Source organism: Cervus elaphus, chromosome 23, assembly GCF_910594005.1.
Source record: "Cervus elaphus chromosome 23, mCerEla1.1, whole genome shotgun sequence".
NCBI lineage: Eukaryota > Metazoa > Chordata > Mammalia > Artiodactyla > Cervidae > Cervus > Cervus elaphus.
This window is the reverse complement of record NC_057837.1, coordinates 26,070,002-26,097,753: the sequence shown is the minus strand read 5'-3', so window position 1 is coordinate 26,097,753 and position 27,752 is coordinate 26,070,002. Positions and strand designations below refer to the sequence as shown.

At 39.5% G+C, this 27,752-nt stretch overlaps 1 protein-coding gene across 1 annotated transcript in view; it reads right to left on the bottom strand.

Annotated features, from left to right (window-relative positions):
* Positions 1 to 13,063: 13,063 nt before the first annotated feature.
* GPR158 (G protein-coupled receptor 158) overlaps positions 13,064 to 27,752 on the bottom strand; it is a 290,632-nt gene continuing 275,943 nt past the window's right edge. The window contains exons 8-11 of the mRNA XM_043884892.1: positions 25,855 to 25,993; positions 21,755 to 21,860; positions 18,274 to 18,420; positions 13,064 to 17,517 (exon numbers count right to left, since the gene is read on the bottom strand). Coding sequence (XP_043740827.1) covers positions 16,039 to 17,517; positions 18,274 to 18,420; positions 21,755 to 21,860; positions 25,855 to 25,993 — 1,871 coding nt within the window. The 3' untranslated portion in view covers positions 13,064 to 16,038. The remainder of the gene's footprint in view (positions 17,518 to 18,273; positions 18,421 to 21,754; positions 21,861 to 25,854; positions 25,994 to 27,752) is intronic.

The following is a 27,752-nucleotide window of genomic DNA, read 5'->3' as shown; positions in this document are numbered from 1 at the left end:
TCAATAGCTCAGCTACGCAGCAGGTACCAGGGGATGTGTTGATTTACTCAAGCAAGAAAACACATTTGGAACAGCAGATGTGAATGGAGTCACCACCTGATTACATTTATGATAATCCACTGTCGTTCTCTAAGCACTATCTGTTTTCTCTGCAAGTCAAACAAGTCAGTTGTATCGGGATGTGGTGGAAACCACCCCACCTTCCCCCACATCCTTCAAGTCCTTCATGATGCCACTAATCTCTGCCATACTTCCAGGAATTCACACTGATTTTATTAATGGTTTACTTTAATCCTACTTAGGCAGCTCTAGTGGCTTCCACTTGGCCTTTTCTGTCATGCTCCACAGATCAGGGAAACCACATGGATATTCTGCTGGTTGCTGAGTATTTCTAATTATGCATTTGGAACTGAGGAGAAAACCACAGGATGGGTGTGAGATAAGCTTGAGCTAAGACTCCACTGATCACATGGCCTCCATGAGCCCCAACTGTGTTGACCTGCAATGTCAGGTCAAAACTAGAGTCCAGTCATCCCTGAAAAGTCTGATTTTTTCCTCTCCCTCAATGCAGAGTTACCCTTGTAAAAGACAGTAGGCATATCTGGAGAAGGCTGGGAGGAAGATTAATAGCATAAGTCTGGGGCAATGTGATGAGGTCCTTCTCCAGGGGACTCAGTTTCCTTTTCATTCAAGGGGTTCTGGGTCTGTAAACTGGCTCTGGGGTGGGAACTGACTTAAGGGCCATGACGTTCAGTTTTGGTGCTTCAAGTCAGATTTCTGTCATTTGACCTAGAACGCTGCCACATATGCAAATCAAGCCAGAAATTAGGAGACTGTCCAGCTATTAATATTTCTCTTCCAGGGAAACTGTTCAACTGACCAATGACATAGGTCTCTGTGAGTCAGACTATTCTGATAGCTGCCTTAAAGCTGCTGTTCATTACAGTAAGCATTCCTGCCTTGTTCTTGGTAACTAAGTACCACCAATGGCCTTTGCCACCTTGGGATCCAATTATCCCTGTGACATTGAAGGATCACAGTTCAGTGGCAGTTGTTCTCACTATGATTTCTGACCCACAGAGAAGAGTGATCACAGAGTTCTTCAAGGATACTGAGGCATTTCAACTTCATTTAGTGTAGGCCATCTTGATCTGTTTCAACTGACCAAAACCAAAACCAAACAAAAACACCAAAAAAAAAAAAAAAAAAAAAAACCCAGAGCTTTTCTAACTCTTCAAGTTACAACATTGAAGCCAGAATCTTGGTTTGGTGGGCCCAATAAATACAGCCCGATCCAACTTTACATTCCTTCCATCATCATCATGCACTACTTAATTCCCATAAATATCACCCATATTTCTGTCTGGATATATGGAAAAATTATTTGGTCTTTAAGGGTGTGACACATCTCCTTGAATGTCACTCTTTGTACCTTATCTTCTGGGGCTCCCTGGAACTAGTTATGGGTCTAGTACCAAAGAGAAGTGATGGGGATATGTCTTGAGGAGAATCAGCCATGTTTTTCAAGGCAATTTCTTCAGGGGAGGCCATTACAACTTTATCTGGCAAAGCAGGTTAATCTCCCCAGGTGGAGCTGTAAGGGCTGGTTGTCCTGGTGAAGAAGACAAAATGTCCCCAGCTTCATCAGGACCCAGCCACACACTCTATTTGAATTTTCAGGACTCCATTCCTTCCCAATCAATGCCTTGACTTCAACACATTGTAAAGTTGGAAATTTAATTTGCATTGCAACTCAGCAGCTAACTGCAGAGATTGTGTGTCTGGTTTACTCTGTGTCTGCAGGAGATAAGATCTCTTTTAAGATAGACATAGAAACTTTTGGGTGATTTGTGTGGTGCTAGAGGTGGGAATTTGAATCCTTGAACTCATCCTTTTCTTTCCCCATATTGCCCAGAGCAGTTAGGAGCAAGAAGTCAACCTCTTTATACTCATTAGTTTGATAAAAAAAAAAATGTTCTAAGGTAACAAATAAATGGTCACCCAGCACTCAGCTGTACTAAAAAAAAAACCAAAAAACAAAAAAACAAGATGATTAAACCAAAATGTCTGCCAGAGGAAGCTTAAAAGAAGAATTTTAAAAAATAAAAAAAAAGATTGTAGTTGCTAAATGGTAATAGATATGGAATAACTTCTATTGAATTTATGTTTGGGATACAAATGAAGCAACTTGATTACTAGGATTGTGTTATGTTAAGTATATCTGGAAATAAGCATATAAGTACTCTCATAATAAACTAAAAAAAAGGGCTGGGGGGGGAATAAATAAGATTAGGTGTTAGAATGGGATGTGCCTTTAGGAATGAGTAAGATGCTACTGAGAATTCCCAGAACAATGAGCTCTTTGAGCTGTGGAGAGAGGTTCTGTAAATGTAAATGTCAGGTTATTTTTATATCTTTGATACTTAAGATGCTCCAAAAAGGTCAAGCATTGGCCAAAGGGAACAGAATGTTTTCAGCTTTTCATGGACCAGACCCATTCATTTGGAGGAAGCTTACCAGGAGGTTTACAGACAAGGTGGATAAACAAGGTCACAAATTTATACCAAAATATTAATACCTTAACCAGGTTTTTTAACACTTAAACATTCATCTCGAGAGGATCTGAATCAATCCACAATTTTTGTGTTTATATACAGAAACTTCAGAGTTCTACGCACGCAAATCATAACTACGTCTATGTAACATAAAACATACGGATAAGAAATTCTCAAGTCAGTAAAACATTGAGTTCGTTCAAACAATCTCATATCTTAGAAACATCTGAAAGCCTAGCAGCAGTATTTATTTTTATGTGGCTATTTTATATAGACCTCACCAAGTTTTATTTTCCAGAAAGACTTCAAATAACTAAAAGCAAGTTCTTATAGCCAAATTAAATATTTCTGACTTTTTATGCCATATGGAAGTGTTTTTATAGCTCTAACAAACAGGGCCATTTCCCCAAACCTTAGGTTTCTCCCTCCTTATGGTGACAAATCAATTCCAAGAGTCCCTTGGACTATAAGGTGCTCAAACTAGTCAATCCCAAAGGAAATCAACACTGAATATTCTATTGGAAGGACTGATGCTAAAGCCAAAGCTCCAATACTTTAGCCACCTGCTGCAAAGACCCTGATAAAGCTCCAATACTTTAGCCACCTGATGCAAAGACCTGATGGAAAAGACGGTGATACTGGGAAAGATTGAGGGCAAGAGGAGAAGGGGGTGACAGAGGATGAGATGGTTGGACGGCATCACCAACTCAATGGACATGAGTTTGAGCAAACTCCAGCAGATACTGAAGGACAGGGAAGCCTGGTGTGCTGCAGTCCCAGGGGGCACAAAGAGTTGGACATGACTTAGTGACTGAACAACAGTGCTAGAGAGTTAATGGGATTCAGTCATAATGTGAACCTTCTAAACACTGCCAGGATGTGGAAAACTGGTTAGTATTCAACACTTTAGAAATTCTGCAGCAAGACTTCATTCAACTGCTGAGTTTCTGTTTCTCTACAAGTGTATTTTAGACAATGATTAGGAATCAAACATTTCAAGGAGGCCAATATTTATTGAACTCAGAGGAAAGCACACTGTTAGAAACTGGGGACAGAGAGGGAAACCAAAAAATCCCTTGCCCTCATGGGGCTCTTATTTTAGTAGATGATTCAGAGCAGTATGCAACTAAATAAACCGTGAGTCAGTGCGGTCACAGACTTAAGCGAATTCCTAAGGCCAGAGTTAAGAGAAAGTCATTCTGATTCCTGGCATCAGGAAATGCTTTATGGAGCGAGCATGGAAGAGTACTGTTCCTCCCTAGTAGCTCAGATGGTAAAGAATCTGCCTGCAATGCAAGAGACCCAAGTTCAATTCCTGGGTCAGGAAGAACCTCTAGAGAAGGGAATGGCTACTCACTCCACTATTCTTGCCTGGAGAACCCCATAAACAGAGGAGCGTGGTCCTTGGGGTGCCAAAGAGTCAGATGGGACCAACACTGTTTTGAACAGGCTAAACCAACCAACATCCTAGGTTGCTTGGGATAGTCCCAGTTTACAATGTTTTCCAAACATAATCATTATTTTTTTAATTAAACTTTTTATTTTATGTTGGAATACAGCTGAATGGCAATCCACTCCAGTATTCTTGCCTGGAGAATCCCATGGACAGAGGAACCTGGTAGGCTGCGGTCAACAAGAGTCGGACACAACTAAGTAACTAACACTACTACAACTATAGCTGATTAACAATGTTATGACAGTCCCAGGTGGGCAGCAAAGGGACTCAGCCATACATATACATGTATCTATTCTCCTCCAAACTCCCCTCCCATCCAGGCTGCCACATAACATTGAGCAGAGTTCCCTGTGATATACGGTAGGTTCCTGCTGGTTATCCATTTTAAATATAGCAATGTGTCCGTGTCCATCCCAAACTCCCTAACTATCCCTTCCCCTCATTCTTCCCCCCATGCAACCAAAGTTCGTTCTCTGTTTTGTAAATAAGTTCATTTGTATCATGTCATTTTAGATTCCACATAGAAGGGATGTCATACAACAAGCATAATTATAATTAGTGCTGCATTTTCACTCTTAAAGGCTTTCTTTGGACAATAAATTCTATGATCACACTAGTACTGCAGCACATGTAAGATAGTGATGCAAAAAAGGAGGGTGAGAATTTCAGGTGGACTAAACAGCAAGTGTCTCCAGTGGAGGCCGGGGTCTGGGGTGGCCTGCTGCAGGGTAGGGCGCAATGAGTGCCACAGGGCCTGCACAGCATCTTTTGAAGAAGGTCGCCATTATTTACATCAACTCCACCAAAGTTTGGCCTCAGGTCAAACAATAAGAAGGGAACACAGCCCTGCCCATCAACAGAAAACTGGATTAAAGATTTACTGAGCATGGCCCTGCTCATCAGAACAAGACCCAGTTTCCCCTCAGTCCATCTCTCCCATCAGGAATCTTCTGTAAGCCTCTTATCCTTATCCATCAGAGGGCAGACAGAATGAAAACCACAATCACAGAAAACTAATCAACTAATCAAACTGATCACATGGACCACAGCCTTGTCTAACGCAATGAAACCATGAGCCATGCCACGTAGGGCAACCCAAGACAGACGGGTCATGGTAGAGTTCTGACAAAACGTGGTCCACTGGAGAAGGGAATGGCAAACCACTTCAGTATTCTTGCCTTAGAAACCCATGAACAGTATGAAAAGGCAAAAAGATAGAACACTGAAAGATGAACTCTCCAAGTACGGTAGGTGCCCAATATGCTACTGGAGAGGAGTGGCGAAATAACTCCAGAAAGAATGAAGAGACAGAACCAAAGCAAAACCAACACCCAGTTGTGGATGTGACTGGTGACTGAAGTAAAGTCTGATGCTGTAAAGAACAATATTGCATAGGAACCTGGAATGTTAGGTCCATGGGTCAAGGTAAATTGAAAGTAGTTAAACAAGAGATGGCATGAGTGAATATCAACATTTTAGGAATCAGGGAACTAAAGTGGACTAGAATGGGTGAATTTAACTCAAATGACCATGATATCTACTACTGTGGATAAGAATTCCTTATAAGAAATGGAGGAGCCCTCATAGTCAACAAAAGAGTCCAAAATGCAGTACTTGGATGCAATCTCAAAAATGACAGAATGATCTCTATTCATTCCCAAGCCAAACCATTCAATATCACAGTAACCCAAGTGTATATCCCAAACAGTACTGCAGAAGAAGTTGAAGTTGAATGGTTCTGTGAAGACCTACAAGACCTTCTAGAACTGACACCCAAAAAAAAGATGTCCTTTTCATTATAGGGGACTGGAATGCAAAAGTAGGATGACAAGAGATACCTGGAGTATCTCATGCAAATTTGGTCTTGGAGTACAGAATGAAGCAGGGCAAAGGCTAACAGAGTTTGCCAAGAGAATGCACTGGTCCTAGCAAACACCCTCTTCCAACAACATGAGAGAAGACTCTACAAATGGACATCACCAGATGGTCATCACCAAAATCAGACTAATTATATTCTTTGCAGCCAATGATGGAGAAGCTCTATACAGTCAGCCAAAACAAGACCGGGAGCTGACTGTGGCTCAGATCATGAAGTCCTTGTTGCCAAATTCAGACTTAAATTGAAGAAAGTAGGGAAAACCACTAGACTACCCAGGTATGACCTAAATAAAATCTGTAACAATTTTACAGTGGAAGTGACAAATAGATTCAAGGGATTAGATCTGATAGACAGTGCCTGAAGAACTATGGATGGAGGTTCATGACAGTGTACAGGAGGCAGGGATCAAGACCATCCCCAAGAAAAAGAAACGCAAAAAGGAAAAATGTTTGTCTCAGGAGGCCTTACAAATAGCTGAGAAAGGACGAGAAATGAAAGGCAAAGGAGAAAAGGAAAGATATACCAATTTGAATGCAGAGTTTCAAAGAATAGCAAGGAGAGATAAGAAAGCCTTCCTCTGTGATCAGTGCAAAGAAATAGAGGAAAACAACAGAATGGGAAAGAGTAGAGATCTCTTCAAGAAAATTAGAGATACCAAGGGAACATTTCATGCAAAGATGGGCACAATAAAGGACAGAAATGTCATGGACCTAACAGAAGCAGAAGATACTAAGAAAAGGTGGCAAGAATACACAGAAGAACTGTACAAAAAAGATCTTCATGACCCAGATAATCATGATGGTGTGATCATGAACCTAGAGCCGGACATCCTGGAATGTGAAGTCAGGTGGGCTTTAGGAAGCATCACTATGAACAAAGCTAGTGGAGGTGATGGAATTCCAGTTGATGTATTTCAAATCCTAGAAGATGATGCTGTGAAAGTGCTGCACTCAATGTGCCAGCAAATTTGGAAAACTCAGCAGTGGCCACAGGACTGGTAAAGGTCAGTTTTCATTCCAATTCAAAGAAGGACAAGGCCAAAAATATTCAAACTGCCACACAATTGCACTCATCTCACATGCTAGCAAAGTAATGCTCAAAATTCTCGAAGACAGGCTTCAACAGTACATCAACCATGAACTTCCAGAAGTTCAAACTGGATTTAGAAAAGCAGAGGAATCAGAGATCAAATTGCCAACATCCACTGGATCATCGAAAAAGCAACAGAGTTCCAGAAAAACATCTACTTCTGCATTATTGATTACTTTAAGTGTGTGGATCACAACAAACTCTTGTCCAAAATTCTTAAAGAGATAAGAATACCAGACCACCTTACCTGCCTCCTGAGAAATCTTTATGCAGGTCAAGAAGCAACAGTTAGAACCAGACATGGAACAACAGACTGGTTCCAAATTGGGAAAGGAATACATCAAAGCTGTATATTGTCACCCTGCTTATTTAACATATATGCAGAGTACATCATGTGAAATGCTAGACTGGATGAAGCACAAGCTGGAATCAAGATTGCCAGTAGAAATATCAATAAGCACAGATATGCAGATGACATCACCCTTATGGCAGAAAGCGAAGAATTTAAGAGCCTCTTAATGAAAGTGAATGAGGAGAGTGAAAAATTTAGCTTAAAACTAAATATTCAGAAAACTAAGATCATGGAATCCAGTCCCATCACTTCATGGCAAATAGGGAAACAATGGAAACAGTGAGAGACTTTATTTTTCGGGTTTCCAAAAATCACTGCAGATGGTGACTGAAGCCATGAAATTAAAAGATACTTGCTCCTTGGAAGAAAAGCTATGACCAACCTAGACAACATATTAAAAGTAGAGACATTACTTTGTCAACAAAGGTCCATTTAGTCAAAGCTATGGTTTTTTCCGGTAGTAATATATGGATGTGAGAGTTGGACCATAAAGAAAGCTGAGGGCTGAAGAATTGATGCTTTTGAACTGTGGTGTTGGAGAAGACTCTTAAGAGTCCCTTGGACTGCAAGGAGATCCAACCAGTCCATCCTAAAGGAAATCAGTCCTGAATATTCATTGGAAGGACTGATACTGAAGCTGAAGCTCCAATCCTTTGGTCACCTGATGCAAAGAACTGACTCATTTGAAAAGACCCTGATGCTGGGAAAGATTGAGGGAGGGAGAAGAAGGGGATGACAGAGGATGAGATGGTTGGATGGCATCACCGACTCAATGGACATGAGTTTGAGTAAGCTCCAGGAGTTGTTGATGGACAGGGAAGCCTGGCGTGCTGCAGTCCATGTGGTTGCAAAGAGTCAGACACAACTGGGCAACTGAACTGAACTGAAACAGCAAGACTAAAAAGGAATGAATGAATAAAATGCCATGGTATACTAGGGGGAAAACTGGGCTTACAATCCTGCTCTTAAAGAAGGTATTTTCCCCCTTTCCTATTGCTGTTTGAATGGAAACGGAAGTCTCTTCTATAAAATTTGTCATGAACATGCTATTTTCATATTTAACTTATTTTTCTTTCTAGGAATATGGTGGTTGTGTAACACAGACTATTCCTATATTTATCCCTCCTTTTCCATTTTCATTCCATCACAGAGTTTTATTTCTGGCAAAGTATTATATTTGCATTGCAGAGAAAAAAAGAGAAACTGAAAACCAATTCAGATTCTCCATTATCTGCCTTCTGACCAGTTAATACTGAATTAAAACATACAATGCATTCCAAGAGTTCCCTTGTACTTTCCAAGAAACACATGTTTAAAGAGAAAATAACCAAAATTAGAAAGACATTATTTCTGTCCTGATAACTATTCAAGGGGGAAAGGATGGTTTATGCTATAATAATAAAGAAAATCTTAACTAACTTGCATTGCTTTAGAACAAGAGTTTGACATGATTCCTCTTTGGTGACAAAGTTAATCTGTGACAGTAATAGTCTGCTTGGATAAGTTTTTTAAACAAAAAGTTTCTAAATTTAAGAACAACAAAAAAATCAAGACTATCATGGTGTATAAGAAAAATAATACAGCCATCAACTAAGCACTTCCAATAAATACTGCAAAGGCTCTTTCTTACTTATCACACAAGTAGACTTGACATCCATGACTTGTTAATCCCCGATGGCTTTTGTCTTAAGCACTTTAGAATCATCCAAAGACCTGAAACCTGGACTTCCCTGGTGGCCCAGTGGTTAAGAACCCACCTACCAATGCAGAGGACATGGATTTGATCGCGGGTCTGGGAAGATTTCACTTGCTGTGGGGCAACTAAGCCCATGCACAACTACTGAGACTATGCTCTAGAGCCTGCGAGCCACAGCTATTGAAACCTGAGCACCCTAGAGCCCGTGTTCTGCAACAAGAGAAACCACCACAATGAGAAGCCCACCCACCGCAACTAGAGAGGAGCCCCTGATCGCCACAACTAGAGAAAGCCCACACGCAGCAACAAAAACCCATCACAGCCAATATACATACATGGTATATGATATATAGTATATACTGTATAATATATAACATATACCATATAACATATGAAGACCTGAAACCACTGATCTTACATGTAACTACCCAGAGTATACAGAATACACACAATTGTGTACAGAGATAGGAAAAGGCCACACAGCAGCCATTTAAAGGAAAGGTGATACAGGCAGAGGGTGGATCCAGCTCCCTCCCCTGACTGCCTGCCACACCTGCTTCTTCATGGAGCTGCTTCAGAGCCTGCAACGTCCAGGCAGGACTTTGTCTCCATCTAGGCAAGCCCTTTGCTCCTTTCCCAGCCCAGTTCAATATCAAGGTTTCCTGTAGCATGAACCTGGCATCCAGATTTTCTCATGAGCAGAGGATATTGAGGTTCACTGATCTTCAGAGAGGGCTTTGAAAACATTCGATATTATCCAAAATGTCAACAAACTTAGAAGGAACATTTATACTCGACATATCTAGTTACTCTAATTTTTTGAGCTTCCTGTGAGCATAAAATAACCGTAAACCCACTGGAATGGCATCCCTGGTAGCTCAGTTGGTAAAGAATCCGCCTGCACTGCAGGAAATCCAAGCTTGGTCCCTGGGTGGGGAAAATCCTCTGGAGAAGGAAATGGCAACCCACTCCAGTATTCTTGCAGGGATAATACCATGGACAGAGAAGCCTGACAGACTATAGTCCATGGGGTTGCAAAGAGTCAGATACGACTTAACAACTACACCACCACCACCAAGCCCACTGGAAGATGCTATTTTGATGAAATAACAAATATTTTTTTCCTCTCCTCCTTAGGCCCTCAACTCTCATAACAGTCTAACTGATCCATCTGCCTCTAGCCTCGTCCCACTTCAGGACATTTCTGGGCTGCTCCCTATCAGTGGGGGAGCAAATCATTTCTTTCTTTTAAATTTTTAAAAAACATTTTTTATTGGAATATAGCCAATTGACAATGTTGTGACAGTTTCGGGTGAACAGCAAAGGGACTCAAACATACATTATACATGCATTCTCCCCTAAACTCCCCTCCCATCCAGGCTGCCACATAACATTGAGCAGAGTTCCCTGTGCTATACCATAGGTCCTTGTCGATTATCCATTTTAAATATAGCAGTGTGTCCATGTCAATCCCAGACTCCCTAACTATCCCTTCTAATATGCCACTCGATTACACCCCATATAAAGCTTTTTGAGAGTTTCCAGAACTAAAGGATACAATGGTAGTTAATCTGAAGCAAGGTGAGCGTTGTGTACCATTACCTTTCTAGACTTAATTCTTTCCTTTTAGACCTTATACTTTGCAGAATTTCAGCCTGGTGAATATTGCCTCCCTATTAAACCAGTCTTGGCTCCAAGACTTAGGCACACTCTCCTGTGTATTACCATAGCAGGGACTGGAATATTCTTATGGACCTGAGTGTTATTAGAGCTCTGGTTCATTTGAAGATCATCATCATTACTTAGCAGGTGGCCTGGTATGTTTGTTGACTAAATTTAAAAAGGTAGCTGAACAGGGAAATATATTCAGTATCCCGTAATAAACCATAGTGGAAAAGAATATAAAAAAGAATATTATAATATATATATTATCATTCTATTTCTGTACCACACAACTATATCCATCTCACATGCTAGCCAAGTAATGCTCAAAATCTTCCAAGCCAGGCTTCAACAGTACATGAACCGTGAACTTCCAGATGTTCAAGCTGGATTTAGAAAAGGCACAGGAACCAGAGATCAAATTGACAACATCCGCTGATCATTGAAAAAACGAGAGAGTTCCAGGAAAACATCTACTTTTGCTTTATTGACTATGCCAAAGCCTTTGACTGTGTGGATCACAACAAACTGTGGAAAACTATTAAAGAGAGAGGAATACCAGACCACCTGAACTGCCTCCTAAGAAATCTGTTTTCAGGTCAAGAAGCAACAGTTGGAACAGGACATGGAACAACAGACTGGTTCCAAATTGGGAAGGGAGTACGTCAAGGCTATATATTATCACCCTGATTATTTAATTAATATGCAGAGTGCATCAAGCGAAATGCCAGACTGGATGAAGCACAAGCTGGAATCAAGATTGCCAGGAGAAATATCAATAAGCTCAGATACGCAGATGACACCACCCTTATGGCAGAAAGCAAAGAACTAAAGAGCTTTGTGATGAAAGTGAAAGAGGAGAGTGAAAAAGTTGGCTTAAAACTAAATATTCAGAAAACTAAGATCATGGCATCCGGTCTCATCACTTTATGGCAAATAGATGGGGAAACAGAGGAAACAGTGAGAGTATTTTGGGGGGCTCCAAAATCACTGCAGATGGTGGCTGAAGCCATGAAATTAAAAGATACTTGCTCCTTGGAAGAAAAGCTATGACCAACCAACACAGCATGTTAAAAAGTAGAGACATTACTTGCCAACAAAGGTCCGTCTAGTCAAAGCTATGGTTTTTTCCAGTAGTAATATATGGCTGTGAGAGTTGGACCATAAAGAAAGCTGAGGGCTGAAGAATTGATGCTTTTGAACTGTGGTATTGGAGAAGACTCTTGAGAGTCCCTTGGACTGCAAGGAGATCCAACCAGTCCATCCTAAAGGAAATCAGTCCTGAATATTCATTGGAAGGACTGATACTGAAGCTGAAGCTCCAATCCTTCAGCCACCTGATGCAAAGAGCTGACCCATTTGAAAAGACCCTGATGCTGGGAAAGACTGAAGGCGGGAGGAGAAGGGGATGACAAAGGATGAGATGGTTGGATGGCATCATTGATGTGATGGACGTGAGTTTGAGTAGGTTCTGGCAGTTGATGATGGAGAGGGAGGCCTGGCCTGCTGCAGTCCATGGGGCTGCAAAGAGTTGGACACGACTGAGCAACTGAACTGAACTGGTCAATTTATGGCTCTGTGTACATGCTCAGTCATGTCTGACTCTTGCGACCCCATGGACTGTAGCCTGCCAGGCTCCTCTATTCATGGGATTCTCCAGGCAAGAATACTGGAGTGCGTTACCATTCCCTTCTCCAGGGGATCTTCCTGACCCAAGGATCGAACCCAGGACTCCTGTGTCTCCTGCATTACAGGCAGATTCTTTATCACTGAGCCACCAGGAAAGCCCATATATATCTACATGTAGGTATATATAGATACTTTGCTGTACACCGGAAATGAACACATTATTAATCAACTATATTTCAGTTAAAAAAAAGTCCCAGCTGAGGGACTTTTGGTGGTCCCGTTGTTAAAACTCTGTACTTCCACTGCAGTGGGTGTGGGTTCGATCCCTGGCTGGGGAGCCAAAATCCTACATGTGAGGAGTTAAGATCCTACCTGCCTTGTGGCCAAAAAACCAAAACATAAAAATGGAAGCAATATTAAATATAACAAATTCAATACAAACTTTAAAAATGGGCTATGTCCAAAAAAATCTTTAAAAACATTTTAAAAAGTTATCTGAATTAGTTTCTATTTGGCAAGAGTGTTCTTAAATCAAAACCATTAATCCTAACAGGTATTACTGGGTCCAAATGATTACCCGCAGCTCTGAGGCCACATTTGGTTAATGATACATTCCTACAGGTAGGTAAGGTGGGGATACATGTGTGTAAGTGTACCAAAGCCCAAGATATACAAAATTCCTCCTAAAGTCAGTGAGGTGAAATACATTTGACTTTTGATAGATGAACACACAAATCATCCCAAATCACTTTCATATAAATGTTTTATTGCAGAGAAGTTATAAGTATTTACATGCTGTAACACATCACAACATAAATTTACCAAATATTTTATGATGAGATGCTGCGGGTTTCAGATAATAGTTTCAGAAGAACCACAGATTAAGTGAAGAGACTGACAGCTTTATTGACTCTACAACTCTGGGTTGCTAAATGCTACAAGTCAAAGGCAGTGTTTTTTCAGTCCTACCTGTCATCACTTGCATGCAGAAACCTAGGAAGCAAATACAAGAGAACTGTCAAGTGTCAAATCCATATGGCCACCAAAGTTTACAATGGGCTGGGTTATAATTCAAGTCGTAAAGCATTGAACTCTTGCATAAAATATACAGTTCTATTAAGATTGGTATAAATCTACTTATTTATAAACCCTGGCTTAAAAACAAGGACAGGATGCAGCCTGAACATGCACTGAGAAGGACAACCTAGCAAATGTTTGTGAACTTCATAGAGTTTCTTCACTCGCTTACTGTTATCAACCTGGGAAAATAACCTTAAGGGTTGCAGGTTTAAGCTTCTCTTGGTCATAAGTAATAGCAATGAAAGGCTAGGGGAATGCCCCAGGTGCTGTCGTTGATTGATGCTGGTGGAGGAGAATCTATGGGCTGTACTAAGGTAGAACCTGGCAAGTCTTCTTTAGGCCACATCTCTAGCAGGGTCATCCTGAAGTGCAATGAAAAGTCACTGATGCCTGACTGCTTATTTCTGAAAAAGTCAATAAAGTGCTAACAGATCTTGTACATAAATGAAAAAAGTAGGTGGGTCTGGATGCTCCAAACCAAATTCACAACTTGGTACCTTGGAGTCATCTTCCAAGGTCACCCAGTAGATAGGCTTTGATTGAAAAGGGAGGAGAGAAGGAAATGCATGAAGAAAGCACGAACAAATAGAATTTCTATATCTCTTCAAACCTACCCCACCATCCTGAGTAATGCACGAAGCAAGCAAATGGGTGAGGAAGATCTATGCACAGCTTTGCAAAATGGGGCAATGCCTGTTAACCCTGAAGACAAATCACTGAGAAAATTCTGGTGAGGAATAAGAATTTCTGGTTTTCTTCTTCTACTGAGTGTAGTAATCCTAAGAACAGCCCTGTATCTACTTTTGGACTCCCCTTTCTCATCTTCTATCCCCCTAGCATGTTTCTCCTTGCTGCTCAGAAAAATGAAAAAACAGTTCCTTAGGCTGTGAATGTCCTAGCCCAACAAGCCATGGTACTTTAGTATTTAGTGTGAGAAAAAGGAAGTCAGGGTTCTATTTTCAAGTGATTCATCTTAAAAGAAAATGAGACTGAGCTTTGCGAGGGGATCTCTTTGCATGATCACACCAGTAGGGCTAAATCAGCAGCTTCGGATTTCCATGCCAGGTGATCAGGGTGGAATGCAATGCATTTGATGAAGTACGCTTTAGGGAGTGGGGGCTGTTTCACCTTGCAAATAAACCTGACATATGAAATGTTGAGCCTGGTAGCTCACCTAGGCCATTTGCAGGACGTGGAAGTTTTCCAGAGTTTGGAAGAATGAAGAGCCCTCATAGGCTTTGAGTAGCTCTGGTTATAAACTTCTTTGGGATTCGAGCCAGCAAGTTCTACCCCTGCCTGAAGTAATGAATAAGAGTTTATGAGAATAAGTAGTTTAAGGTAATTTAAAATATTATATATTTAGTATGCATAATAAAAATATATCCATATTATGGTCTTGATGCTATAATAATTTTCTCTCTTTAAAAATATAATCCCTTGAAAGTGCTAACGGGAGCTCCCTTTCTGTCTTTGTTTTCAAGGCAAATTCCCTGGCTCTGCAGTCCAGGAATTCTCTTGTCATTCCTAGAGGCTTCGCTTTCCAATGGTAATAATAATGCACAGTATATTTTTCTCACTGTTAGCTTCTTCCTTCCTTACGAAATGCTGCTAAGTATGAAATACTGTTAAGAGTTAAAAGGGACAATTAATTGGAATGAAGGCATTATCTATCTCTGACTTTGAACAAACAATAGATAAGTTGTCCTTAACTTATTGAGACATGTGACTAAGAAGGACCACCTGATCTCCAATATTAATAAAGCTTCTGCGTCCTCACAGGAAAAGTGCAAAACTCACTCAACTTGTATTAAAAAAAAGACCCTGATGAAGACAGTATAACAAACCATGATGTGAAATCATAGAGTCAAATCCAAATTCACAATATATAAATCACAGCCTAAACTAAAAGGTTTTTTATCATAACAATTATGGCTTTCCAAGCCAAAGAAAGCTTATTGTACTTCAAGAATCAACTAAAGTTGATAGATAGCGGGTATTTCTGTAAGTTGCAGTAACAATTGAGTAGCGGCTGATTGCATAAATGTGTTGTGTCACATAATATCAAAGTTATTTGCAAAAATTATACAATCTGGAATGCTTGAATATGAGACACAACAAGGTACTGAAACAGACATTGATAAGAAAATGAGAGCCATCATTAATATAAAAGGGATTTTTGGATGCATTAAGTTAGCAGTGCTATCAAGGTTAAATAGGTAAAGTAAGTTCTTTTTAGTCAGCTACTTAGAATTTGGGGCATAGACACCGATACCTTCTTCTCCTTTGCAAAATCTTGTACCTCTTCTGTGTCTTCTGGTTTTCCTTGCTTGGGATCTTCCAAGTCCCAAGAATACGTATTGATCAGGGGCAGACATTGAGGTCTACTTCCCCCAAACACGCTGAAGTATAAGGATTTTCCCAGTGTGCCCTGGGGAAAGACCTTCCTGGCCAGTCTCACTTCTTCACTGAAGCCAGTCTCCCTACACCCTCGTCCATTCCTGTCTTTCCTATTTCCCCCGACTGACCAATACTTCATGGGTATTTCTGATCCTTGTATCTTCTATCTTATATCAAATTCAGCGTTTCTTCCTTCTCCTTTTTTTCCTGGGGATGCTACACTTTAAAAGTACCCCAGACCTCTTACTTTCGAGGCCCTGCTATCTTATTTGCACTTAAAGCAGAAGAGGCAGGGAAAGCTACACTTCTTTCAGCATTTGGTTTATCTGGGGTCTCAAACTCCCAGGGACACACCTCAGCTCGTGACATTAAAGGTGGCTGAAATTTATTCCTTGAGTTCTGGGAGTCAGGCACGTTTCGCTCAGAGGAAGATGTCTTTTTCTCCTGCTCTCCTAGTTGGTTGAGGTTTTCATTCTCCACTTTTGATGCTACAGCTTTGGGAGGCAGTTCTTCACACTGCCCAGCACACACACTGGTTGCACAATGCTGGCCGCTGTTCTCACCTTGAGCTCTTCCCAGGGGAACCTGAGTCTTGGACATCAAGTACTTCTCCTCTTCAAAGAGGGACTGACCTTGGCTCTCCCAAGGACACACCTCGGCCTTGTCTACGCTCTTCGGATTGGACTGCTGACACAGGTCAGCTGCCTTAGGCTTGGGATGAGATTTCTCCTTTAAGGAAAAAGTGGGGTTTTTCTCCATTTCAGAAGCTGCAATCGATACGTGCTTTTGAACTTTCGATTCCAAAAGCCCAGGCCCAGGGGCCAGGTCATAGATCTCCCAGGGGCACACTTCCCCAATGTCAAAGTTGTCCTTCATCTGGGTGGTGCCTGGGCTCAGGTCTGAATTGGCAGTGGGGGGGTTGGCCCTTTGTTGCTTCATAATCCCCAATTTCTGGGGTTTTCTTGGCTCCTCAGACTGACTGGAGTTTTGGGGGGCAGAGTCTTGAGTCTCTGCATTATCTGAATTGGAGTATTTTCTATTTGTCTCTTTCTCTCTGGGCAGAGCCTTCTGGCCTTTGGCCCGCTCCTCCACGCAGGCTGCCTGGGTTTTGCCGGCCAATCCAAGCGTTTTCTCCTTGGCACTGGCAATGACGCTGAGGGACTTCTGTAACACTGAGGTGCGGGTGGGCCCGGGCTTCTTCTCCGAGCTGAGATTGTGGGCGCTGGCAGACTTACACACCAGAGGCACGGACTCAGTGGACACGGCCTGGCTGTCGTCTTGCAGGGGTCGGGGTCGGCTCGCTCCCGCCGGAGACCCCAGCACAGAGCTGTCTGTAGCCTCCTCCTCCTCCCGGCTCTGGGCGGGCGGGCTGCCTGGGCCGCCTGGTTGCTCCCGCACATGCTCATAGGTGCTGTGCGATTTCTTGAGTGAGAAGACCCTGTTCCGCAGGGACTCTTCCTTGGGCTTCCCAGCGCCACCCGCAGCCTCCTGGGGGTTCTTCCTGCCTGCGCCAGCCCCCTTGGCCGAGCCATGCTCCCCAGCATCCTTGTCCTCCTTGGAGCACTGCCGGCTGACCGTCTCTGGGATCTCGGTGATCCGTCTCATGATGGAACGGCCTAAGCCCTTCTTGGAGCACCGCTTTTTCTGAAGGTGGGGATTATTCGTGATCATCTTCTTCCTCTTATAGATTTCCAACTGGGCGTAGAGTTTCTTCAGCTCATCCTGCCAGAATAAGAGCAGATTCAAAGTGATGGGAGATGTAGCATTTCAGCCAGCGAATAACCCCTACTGTAATGTGAAGTCCATACACGGAGCTCTTCCTAACATCTCTGCTCCTCAACTTTCTCCTGACTCCTCTGTATCTTGTTTCATAGAGTGTCTGAACTTTAGGACCCGAACCCCTGCATTCTGCACTTGCTTCATGGACGCTTTGAACGTGTGAACTGCATGAACTTGTGAACAGCCTGGACTATGACAAAACACAGCCTGTTATCTACTGATAAAACCTTATTCCTGAATAATACTGGAAGCATCATGGAGCCATTGATAAAATTACACCTAATGTTAGATTAGGTTTTTACTGTACAACTGACCATCAAATAAATACTAAAAGCATCTTCTTCCTCCAAATGCTGACATATTGTCACAGATTATTTTAAATAATCCACACTCTCTGCTCACAGGTCTATTTACCTTCCCATCAGCAAGATCTCATAAACCATTATCATGGGACATATAACCAGTTTATCATCATGGCAGCTTAAGTCAGTTAAGATGATCAACACTGGCCCGTGTGGTCTAACTTATACTGTGATTTTATGTTTCAGAACTGGATAAACTCTGCATGTGATGCCTTCAGTCCTTACATAATCACACAAGTTCTGTAACACAAAGAAGAACATATGAACACCTGCCCACACATGTATGATGTGTGAATGGGCCTAATCTAAAACAGAAAAGTAGAAATGCTGGTGTTACCCGAATGTCTTCTGGATCCAAGCTGTGCTCACTCCAGGCTGAATTGATACTGCTGTTCAGGTAGGATCCAGATCGGCCCATGTCTAGCTCATCTTCATATGCTTCCGTTGCAATGTCATCTCGTGGGTTATTGCTTGAATGTGAAAACTGCAACAGAGATTCAATACGAGCTGTAGACATTAATCCACTGGAGGACACGGCATAATAATTTTTCTAAAGGTTCTAATGTTACATCATTTCCTCAGTTAAGATGAATTCATTCACTGAACTCTTTACAAAAGATCTGCTGCCATATTTTGTTTTGTTATCCTTGTTACATGATAGAATCCTTAGAATGAGGTGTTAATAATACTTGGTTCCCTCTCTGACTTCTATTTACATTCTTGTATTTTTTCCAGGTTCCCAGGGTTAACTCACATTATTTCTCTTCAATGATATTTGCATTTTGAAAATGAAAATAAGTAGAAGAACCCAAAGAAAGGTTCTCTGAGGGTACTCTGAGTACACTGTACTCTCAAGGCAGCAATTTGGACCCACTGGCAACTGAACAGGAATATTTTTTCCCAGCAGTGGGGTCTCTCTGGTGTCATTTCACTTCACACAGAGTAGGCTATATTTCATCTATGGGCACAAATTGGAATGATCACAGGACTGTGACTTTCAGTCCATCACACAGAGTTTCAAACAAACTACTTTCAAAACTGAGGGGATAGGAGATCTGAATTCTAGCCTTGACTGCGTTGTCAGTGAGATCTTCACTGGGCCATCTTCACATGGGCCACCTCTGAGGAGCACGGTGATCCTTTTAGCTTACAGGGCTTGGGCTGGATGGTGTCTAAGTTTAAAAGTGCAAAGAATCACTGAAATAACAGATTTTTTTTTCCCTCTAGCTCGTCAGTATTCTCAAGTGCCTCCTTCATCACCTTTTGGTATATTCTAATTATCTTCATGGAGTCTTTGGACATTTTTCAGTTTCATGTAGTCTTGCTGTCTCTACTCTTCTTCAAGTGCAGAAGTAAGAAAGAAGGAATTGGGTAAATGATGGCAACAGAGAGACTCTAAAGCATCCAGCCACACTTTACACAATGAATAAAACAAGTGACTGTCCTGTGAAAATTGGACATGGGTTCTCTTCTCTCAGCTGGCCATCAGGTGAAATATTCCTTTAAAAAATGAATAGACTGCCCTTTGACACAGAAACACAGAGATGTTTTAATGTCAACTGTTGTTCAAATATTCAGCTAGGCAGGTGAACATAAATTGGAGATAATAGGTAAAATGGCAATTCTTTAAGTAATAATGAATATTTTGTATTTGGGACTGGCTGAGTAACCATAGAAACTGATGAACTTTCCCACTGACTCTTCTATGTATATTTGTGGGAACCACATGTGCCATAAACTTGAGGCCACAAAGATGAAGAAAATAGACCCCAGTCCTCCAAAATCTCACAGGCTACTAGTTAAACCAGCTGGAGATTACTTATAAGAATGGAATTATTTTTCTTGAGCAAAGTCTTAGAGATTATTGTGAGCTTGAAAAACAATAATTTGTCAGGTATTCTCCATTTCCTGCTTTCTGACTTTTCCTTAACATGTATCTCTATCTAAAATATTATGTTAAACATTTATTTTGTTTGTCTTTTCCATTTCCTTCTCTCCTTCTCCAGAATATAAGTACCATGAGAGCACAGACTTAGGTCTGTTCATTACTCTTATTCTAGGATATTGAAGAAAGCACCTCAAAACTGTTTTGAATTACTTATTTATTGAGATATAACTCACATATCATAACATTCTCAATTTTAAACTATACAAATCAGTATTTTTTAGTATATTCTTGAGGTTGTACAATCATCACCACCATCTAATTCCAGAATATTTTCATCACCCCCAAAAGAAACCTTTTTAAACAAATTAAGCAGTCACTCCAAGCCCCTCTTTTCCCCAGCCTATAGCACTACTCATCCACTTTCTGTCTCTTTAGAGCTGTCTATTACATTTCACATAAATGGAATCATATAATATGTGGCCTGTTTTATCTGGCTTCCATCATTTGGAATGATGTTTTAAAGGTTTGTATCATGTATCGGTGCTTTATTTCTTTTAATTGATGAATAATATTTCATTGTGTGAGTATTTGACATTTTGTTGTCCAGTTGATGGACATTTGCGTTCTTTCTACTTTTGAGCTACTGTGGATAATACTGCTATGAACATTCATGTAAAAATTAAGGAAAAAAATTTAAACCAGCTTTATTGAGATATAATTCATATGCGGAGAACTGCACATATTAAATGTCTACAATTTGATGAGTCTGGACATATGCAAACACCCATGATGCCTCACTACAATCAAGGTAAGAGACATCAAAAACAAATTTCTTTATGAACATATTCTTTCAATTCTTTCTGGAGCTCAACAACAATTTATCGAATCAATCAATCAATAGTCTGAGTATACACTCATCTAATAAAAATATAATCATATTATACAAAGTATAAAAATGGTTAAGATAAACTGCAGTAACAGACATATCCACAAAAATTATGACTATTTGATGTCATTCAAGTAAGGAAGAAATTAGGCATGCCTCTCTGTTTAAAATCGCTTGGCCTTTTCAATCAGGCCAAATTTCAGTGTTTCGGTTAATTGTGAGAGCTGAGGTAGAGAAAGAAATCACAATTCTGATTTTGGCTAATGTTATACTATAGGACACTGATAAAGCTATATAATAGTCTAATATTTTGTTTTTCTAAATGTAAAAAAGCAAAATGATGATAATATGTATGTTTTCCCCCAAGCTCTGACATAATTTTATTCCAAGCAGACTTATTGTTATCATGTCATAGATGAGGAAACTGAAACTCAGAGAGATGAAAAGTCTTGGCTGACGCTACATTACACAGTCAGCTCGGGGTGGGGCATGAGTTCCGAATCCCTGTATTCTGAGTCCTGGCCCACTTTCCTCCACTTCAGAATGCTGCCTAGATAAGTCTTTATCAGAATCTCTCATTGTTAAGGAAGATCCTTTTTATACAACATTGTAATTATTTCTATTTACATAAAAATTCTCTGAATGATTAAAACACAACACTTTCTCGAATATGAATCCAAATAAGAGTATTCGTAGAAAAAGATAATTCTGTGTAAAAATGATCTTGAGGTTATAGCTACAATGAAAGGCCACCTTGAAGCCCTAATAATTAAAACATAAATAGATAGCAAAATGTTTGGAAAAGGACTGAACTGGATGATGACGGTTTTGTAGACACTAAGGTAGTTAAATATTATGTGAGATGTTTAATGAATCTCCAAAGAAAAGAGATGCCTATTAATAGTTTCCTGAGTTTTAAAAATACTGCAGCATGTTAAATCTTCACACCACCTTTTGCCTATATTGCCAGATATTTAAGAAGAACCAATTTCATTCTCATTTAAAATAACTGTCTTGCAAGAGAAAAGAATGTTGGAGAAATACCTTTGGAATCAAAAGCAACCCAATGGTGACTGTCACAGTCAAATGAGTATGTGCAAAATACAGCATCAACATCCAATCAGACTGAAGCCTTGAGGCAAGAACAAATCTGAAATGAGAATTCACCACATTAGCAACCCAACAAGATCTCTACTTGAAACACTATGATACTTGCTTTTCCTCAATGTATCAGTAAAAGCAAGGAAGTAAGAAGTCATACTGCTGTTTCTACAACATATATTGAACTGGCCAAAAAGTTCCTTCAGGTTTTTCTGTAAGGTCTTATGGAAAAACTAAAATGCAAATGAACTTTTTGGCTAACTCACTATTTTCATCATGGAAGAATAAGGGTCTAAGGAACCCTAACTAGTGCATAAGACATAAACTCTTTATTTCCTTAAATTATCAATAGTAAGAAAGATAGCATATACTTATAAAATATGCTAAACATTTTCTTGATTACTATGTAGGTAAGTTGAATATGCAAAGCGTAAGTAGTTAACACATGTGAATTCCTCAAAAGAAGTGTAGGGTAAAAATTGATTATTTCAGGGAAATTTGGATTATAAGACACAGTCAAATAACTCTTGATCATAACAGTCTTCATTTAAAAACATTAATTAGAACTAAGGAAAAAATGGGTAAATATGTATCTTAGTAAATGATCCCAGAGACTGATATGGTAAGCAATGTAATGGGAAAAGTGAATGTACTAATGGTTTATAAAGTACATCTTTTTTAACTATTTTTAAACACTGAAATATAGTGGATGTATAAAGCGCATCTATTAAAATACAAATTTTAGTTTTTATAGAGCATCAAACTATTTTAAAATAATTTAAAATGTTTATATTTAAAATCTTACAGAGGAATTTATAATGCTCTGTTCCAGGATGGCCCTGCAAGTAACATGTGTAGGAAAAATTCATTATTGATATCTGTCCTCGCAATTTTGGAATATTTTGACAAATCAGTAGGTACATGAATATGTACTAAAACTCATGTTTTAAGGATTTATCTTCATGCAAAAACCAGGTATTGCTTTTATTAAGGTCATTTTGCACTCATTATTCTTTTAATGTTTCCCATCTATTGTTTATCCATGAAAGCTAACTATGAGATTTTGGAATTAGAGAATTAGCATTTTGTTTCAATGATATACATTATCAAATTTGAAAAGCTAAATCCTAAGAGAATGCTTATGATATAATCATGAAATAAACATGTGTGCATGTGTGCTAAGTCACTTCAGTCATGTCTGACTCTTTGCAATGTTATGGACTGTAGCCTGCCAGGCTCCTCTGTCCATGAGATTCTCCAGGCAAGAATACAAGAGTGGGTTGCCACTTCCTATTCCAGGCGATCTTCCTGACCTGGGGACTGAACTTGGGTCTCCTGCATTGCAGGCAGGTTCTTTACCCTGGGGTAGGAAGACCCCCTGGAGAAGAATATGCCAACCCACTCCGTATTCTTGCCTGGGAAATCCTATGCACAGAGGAGCCTGGCAGGCTACAGTCCATACGGTCACAAAGAGTTGGACAGGACTGAAGAACTAACACACATACTTTCTTTACCACTAGCACAACCTGGGAAGCCCGAAATAAACATATATGAATATAAAAATAGAGGAGGCTAATTTTATTTTTGTATTATACCATATTCAAGACTAATGTACTAAATACATATTATTAATATTTAAGATAAAAGTTCCATCAAGGCTATTTCTTCCTCATTTTTACCCCCATCTCCCTATTCCTCCAAAATCAAGGTCAAATGGAAGCTCAGGGGTTATCAAAATGCAGAGAGAGTCTTTTCCCTGTGTCTGGAGACATAAGCGACATAGACAGAAGTGCAGAATGACTATGGTCCTTCACAGACAACTAAAAGAGATTCTCTGGATTAACATCTTTCTGAATTCCTTTGTGAGAAGGGTAGCTTCATACCTGCTTTGAACATGACAATATTCACTGTGTTCAGGGATGGAATACTTTGGAATCCCATCTGTGCTAGGTCAGGTAAGATTTCTTTTTAAGTGCTAAAATAGGATTATCTTACTCAATAAAAAGTTACAGTCTTTGAGACAAGAGTATTGAAGCACTGAAGCAATATAAAATGTACCCCTGAAAATAATATAGTGCCAATCTTCTGGGGCCACAGCCAGTCCTGGAGTAGACAGGTACATCAGAGGAGATGGATTTACAGTCTAAAAGCATCCTATGTACAAGGAATTCCTATCACAAATGCCAACAGAAGTTGAAACTAGCCTGACAATATCTGGAAAAAAGAATGGGTACGTATGTTTTGAATTAAACCAGTGACTCTTCCAAAAAACAATTTTGAAATATACTAACATTGGTTATCCTTAATCAGCTTTTAATTACTGACAGATTTTTTTTAGGTTGTTCTTCTGATTAGAAATATCTTAAGAACAACTGAATTTTGCAGTAGTATTAAAGCTTCATTTAAAAAAATAGTATTTCAACTAAATAGGTCTAAAAGTCAGGTACATACAAATATTTGAAAATTGAGGTTAAGAATAAAGGCAGACTTTTAAAAAGTTTTGCACTTTCCCAAAAGTTAGATTTCTGCTCAGTACTAAAAATAAGTAAAGAATTAGAACTGACTGAGCAAAATGCTTTCTCATTATTTATCCTTCTAGACACAACCTTTTTAGCTTATTTTAGGTTCTTTTTGTTCAGTCTGACAGTTTGGTAAGAAAGATAGCAAATCTGTACATAATCTGTAGTAATAGTTTTTAATTTATATATATGTATGTACAAATATGTATACATACATATATGTATACATAATTTTATATTTTAAGTAGATAAGAAGAACATATACATCCTATTGATATAAAATATCTTTGCTGATGTTGGATGCCTTATTTAATATTATTTCACTCCAGGAAAAATTTGCCAAGATAAATCCAGCTGATTTAAATTGTTATTGCTTCTTATCCTTGTATAGAGCTTGTATCTACATGAACACAGCTCATGGTTTATATGATTCTTCTGGTCAAGCTAGTGGGCTGTTTGGGACTCTGTAGGAAAGGTCTAAGCAAAATAAGAAAGTTAATTTTAACAAGTATTTAACATCTTTCCTATTAAAACTGTTTTCTGAAGTGTGGCTGTGCGTTCAGATATCAACTGAATGCAAGATATCATTTTATGATTACTGACTACAGTGAGAGACGATAACCATCCTGTAAAATGTCCACAGACCATCACTTTTTCATCCTTTTGTTAATCTCTATCTTTCCATTGAGGACCAAGACTAATACTCAAAATTTCTAATTACTTTAAGTGTGTCTTAACTTTTAATGTATACCAAGTAATTGAATGGCATCTCTTTGTTGTTTTTCAAACTATTGGATTCCTTTTATTTTCTTGCAGAGACTTATTTTCAATTATGAACCAGGTGAAAATTCTCAAAAGATAAGTCATGTATATTTCATTTTCTTCATTTTTCATAAGCACTTTCTTTCTTCTTTGTACTCTTTTGCTATAGAGACATATGGAATAACAAGAAACGGAGGGCCATGTATTCTTACCATAGAAAAGTCATCCTTACAGTGTGATGATGAAAAAAATCGAACGGCACACAAAAATCCAGCCATCAACTTGGAATGGATTTTGCTTTTGAATTCAACAGATTTCACATATGTAAGTTATCTGAGTGTTAGGATTTTGAAAGTATAAACTAACATAATAAACATGAGTAAAATCATAGATGATTTATCTGTATCTATTTTATAATGTATGTATGTATTGCTTTATAGCTTCAGAACAAAAAGTATGACATACTATAAACAATACCCAATGACAACCCCAGAAGTGGTTTAACGTAATACAATAACAGTGAGTTCCCTTTCAAATAAATGAAGGCAATAAACAGCTCATCAGAAGGAACTAAGAACAGCAGAGTTTTTTTAAAAAAACTGTACTCATTTGTCATTTCTCTGACAAAGAAATTAGTCAACGTACAAAACATTATCCTTCCTAAATCTTTCCATTATGCATCTTATCCAGTTTTGCTGTTTAAATTAAACTGCAACACATCAGAAAAATAAAAGTTATTTTGTGACGCTACAGATCACTTGCCTAATTGTATGAAATATAGCGGAGATAATGAGCTCATTGTGAACTGCAACAGCCATATAGCGTGGCTCATGAAATGCTGAAGGGACTGTCCGCACTGCATAGCAGAGATAAACACCCCACAGGAGGAATAAAAATTCAGCTGTGAGAAGAAAAGAAAAACACACAATTTGGTGTTAGCTTTATAGGTGAAGGAAGAAGTAAAATTTAAGCACTTTAGCAGGCATTTTGTGTCTATGATAGAAACACACAGAAATAGATGCACACAAAAATGTCATTCACATATGAATACATAGGCCGTGTTTATTTTTAATTTTTATTCAGTGTATAGAAGGTTTTTCATAGGTATATTTTATTTTTTTAATTACACCATGGAATTTTACTCAGCCGTCAAAAAGAATTCATTTGAACCAGTCCTAATGAGATGGATGAAACTGGAGCCCCTTATACAGAGTGAAGTAAGCCAGAAAGATAAAGAACATTACAACATACTAACACATATATATGGAATTTAGAAAGATGGTAACGATAACCCTATATGCAAAACAGAAAAAGAGACACAGAAATACAGAACAGACTTTTGAACTCTGTGGGAGAAGGTGAGGGTGGGATGTTTCAAAAGAACAGCATGTATACTATCTATGGTGAAACAGATCACCAGCCCAGCTGGGATGCATGAGACAAGTGCTCGGGCCTGGTGCACTGGGAAGACCCAGAGGAATCGGGTGGAGAGGGAGATGGGAGGGGGGATCGGGATGGGGAATAAGTGTAAATCTATGGCTGATTCATATCAATGTATGACAAAACCCACTGAAATGTTGTGAAGTAATTAGCCTCCAACTAATAAAAAAATTAAAAAAAAAAAAAAAAAGTTTTTTAAACAGTGTTTGGTATCTCAGATTTTTCTTTTTTTTTTGAGAATCAATAGCTTTTTCCTAAAATGTGCAAAATAATTTTCCACATCCCGAACCTAAGTTTAAGCTGTTCACAGAGCCTCTGAGTCACAATAAAGTCATCAAGGTAGCAAAAGGCTTATAATGTATTTACATGCAGCTTCAAGATATTTAAGTTCTTAATACACTGAGTCTGGCTCAAAGACCTCCATTGCCCGAACTGTGAGAAAATTGGTTGTTAAATATGCAGTGGCATATTTTATAAGTGAACAATCAATGGTTTTCACACCTGACAGACATCTAATCTTTGGTGGCTATATGCCAAAGTTTTAGTGAAATTCACCATCACCTTGTTCTCTTGCTCAAGCCAGAAGAGACAAGATAGTGTGGTAATTAAGGATAGGGCTTCAGAGTCACGCTAGACCTGATGGGGAATTCTGGCTGGAGCCCTAATTAACTTCGCATTATCTGACGTGAGTTAACCCGCTGATCAGAGTTTCCTTCTCTGGAAAATGAGAATAATAAAAGTACATATTTCATGGGGTTATTTGCTAACGAAATCCAATAATGGATAGAAAGCACTTAACAGTTTCTGATAGGGATGACGTCAGATAAAACAAATGTTAAATAATTAGTTCTTTTTGTTAAACATCTCGTTTGACTTTCTGAAATTTAAAAAAAATTTTTGACCATGCTGGGTCTTTGTTGCTGTGCCCAGACTTTCGCTAGCTGTGGTGAGCAGGGGCTGCTTCTTCATTGTGATGCACGGACTTCTCATTTGGCAGCTTCTCTAGCTGTGGAGCGCGGGCTGCAGGGTGTGTGGGCTTCAGCAGCTGTGGCCCGTGGGCTCGAGAGCACAGGTTCAGCAGATGAGGCACAGGAGCTTAGCTGCTCCACGGCATGTGGGACCTTCCCAGGCCAGGGATTGAACCCATGTCTCTAGCACTGCCAGGCAAGGGCAAGACTCTTCACTGACGCATTAGGGAAGTCCCTCTTTTGATTCTTTTT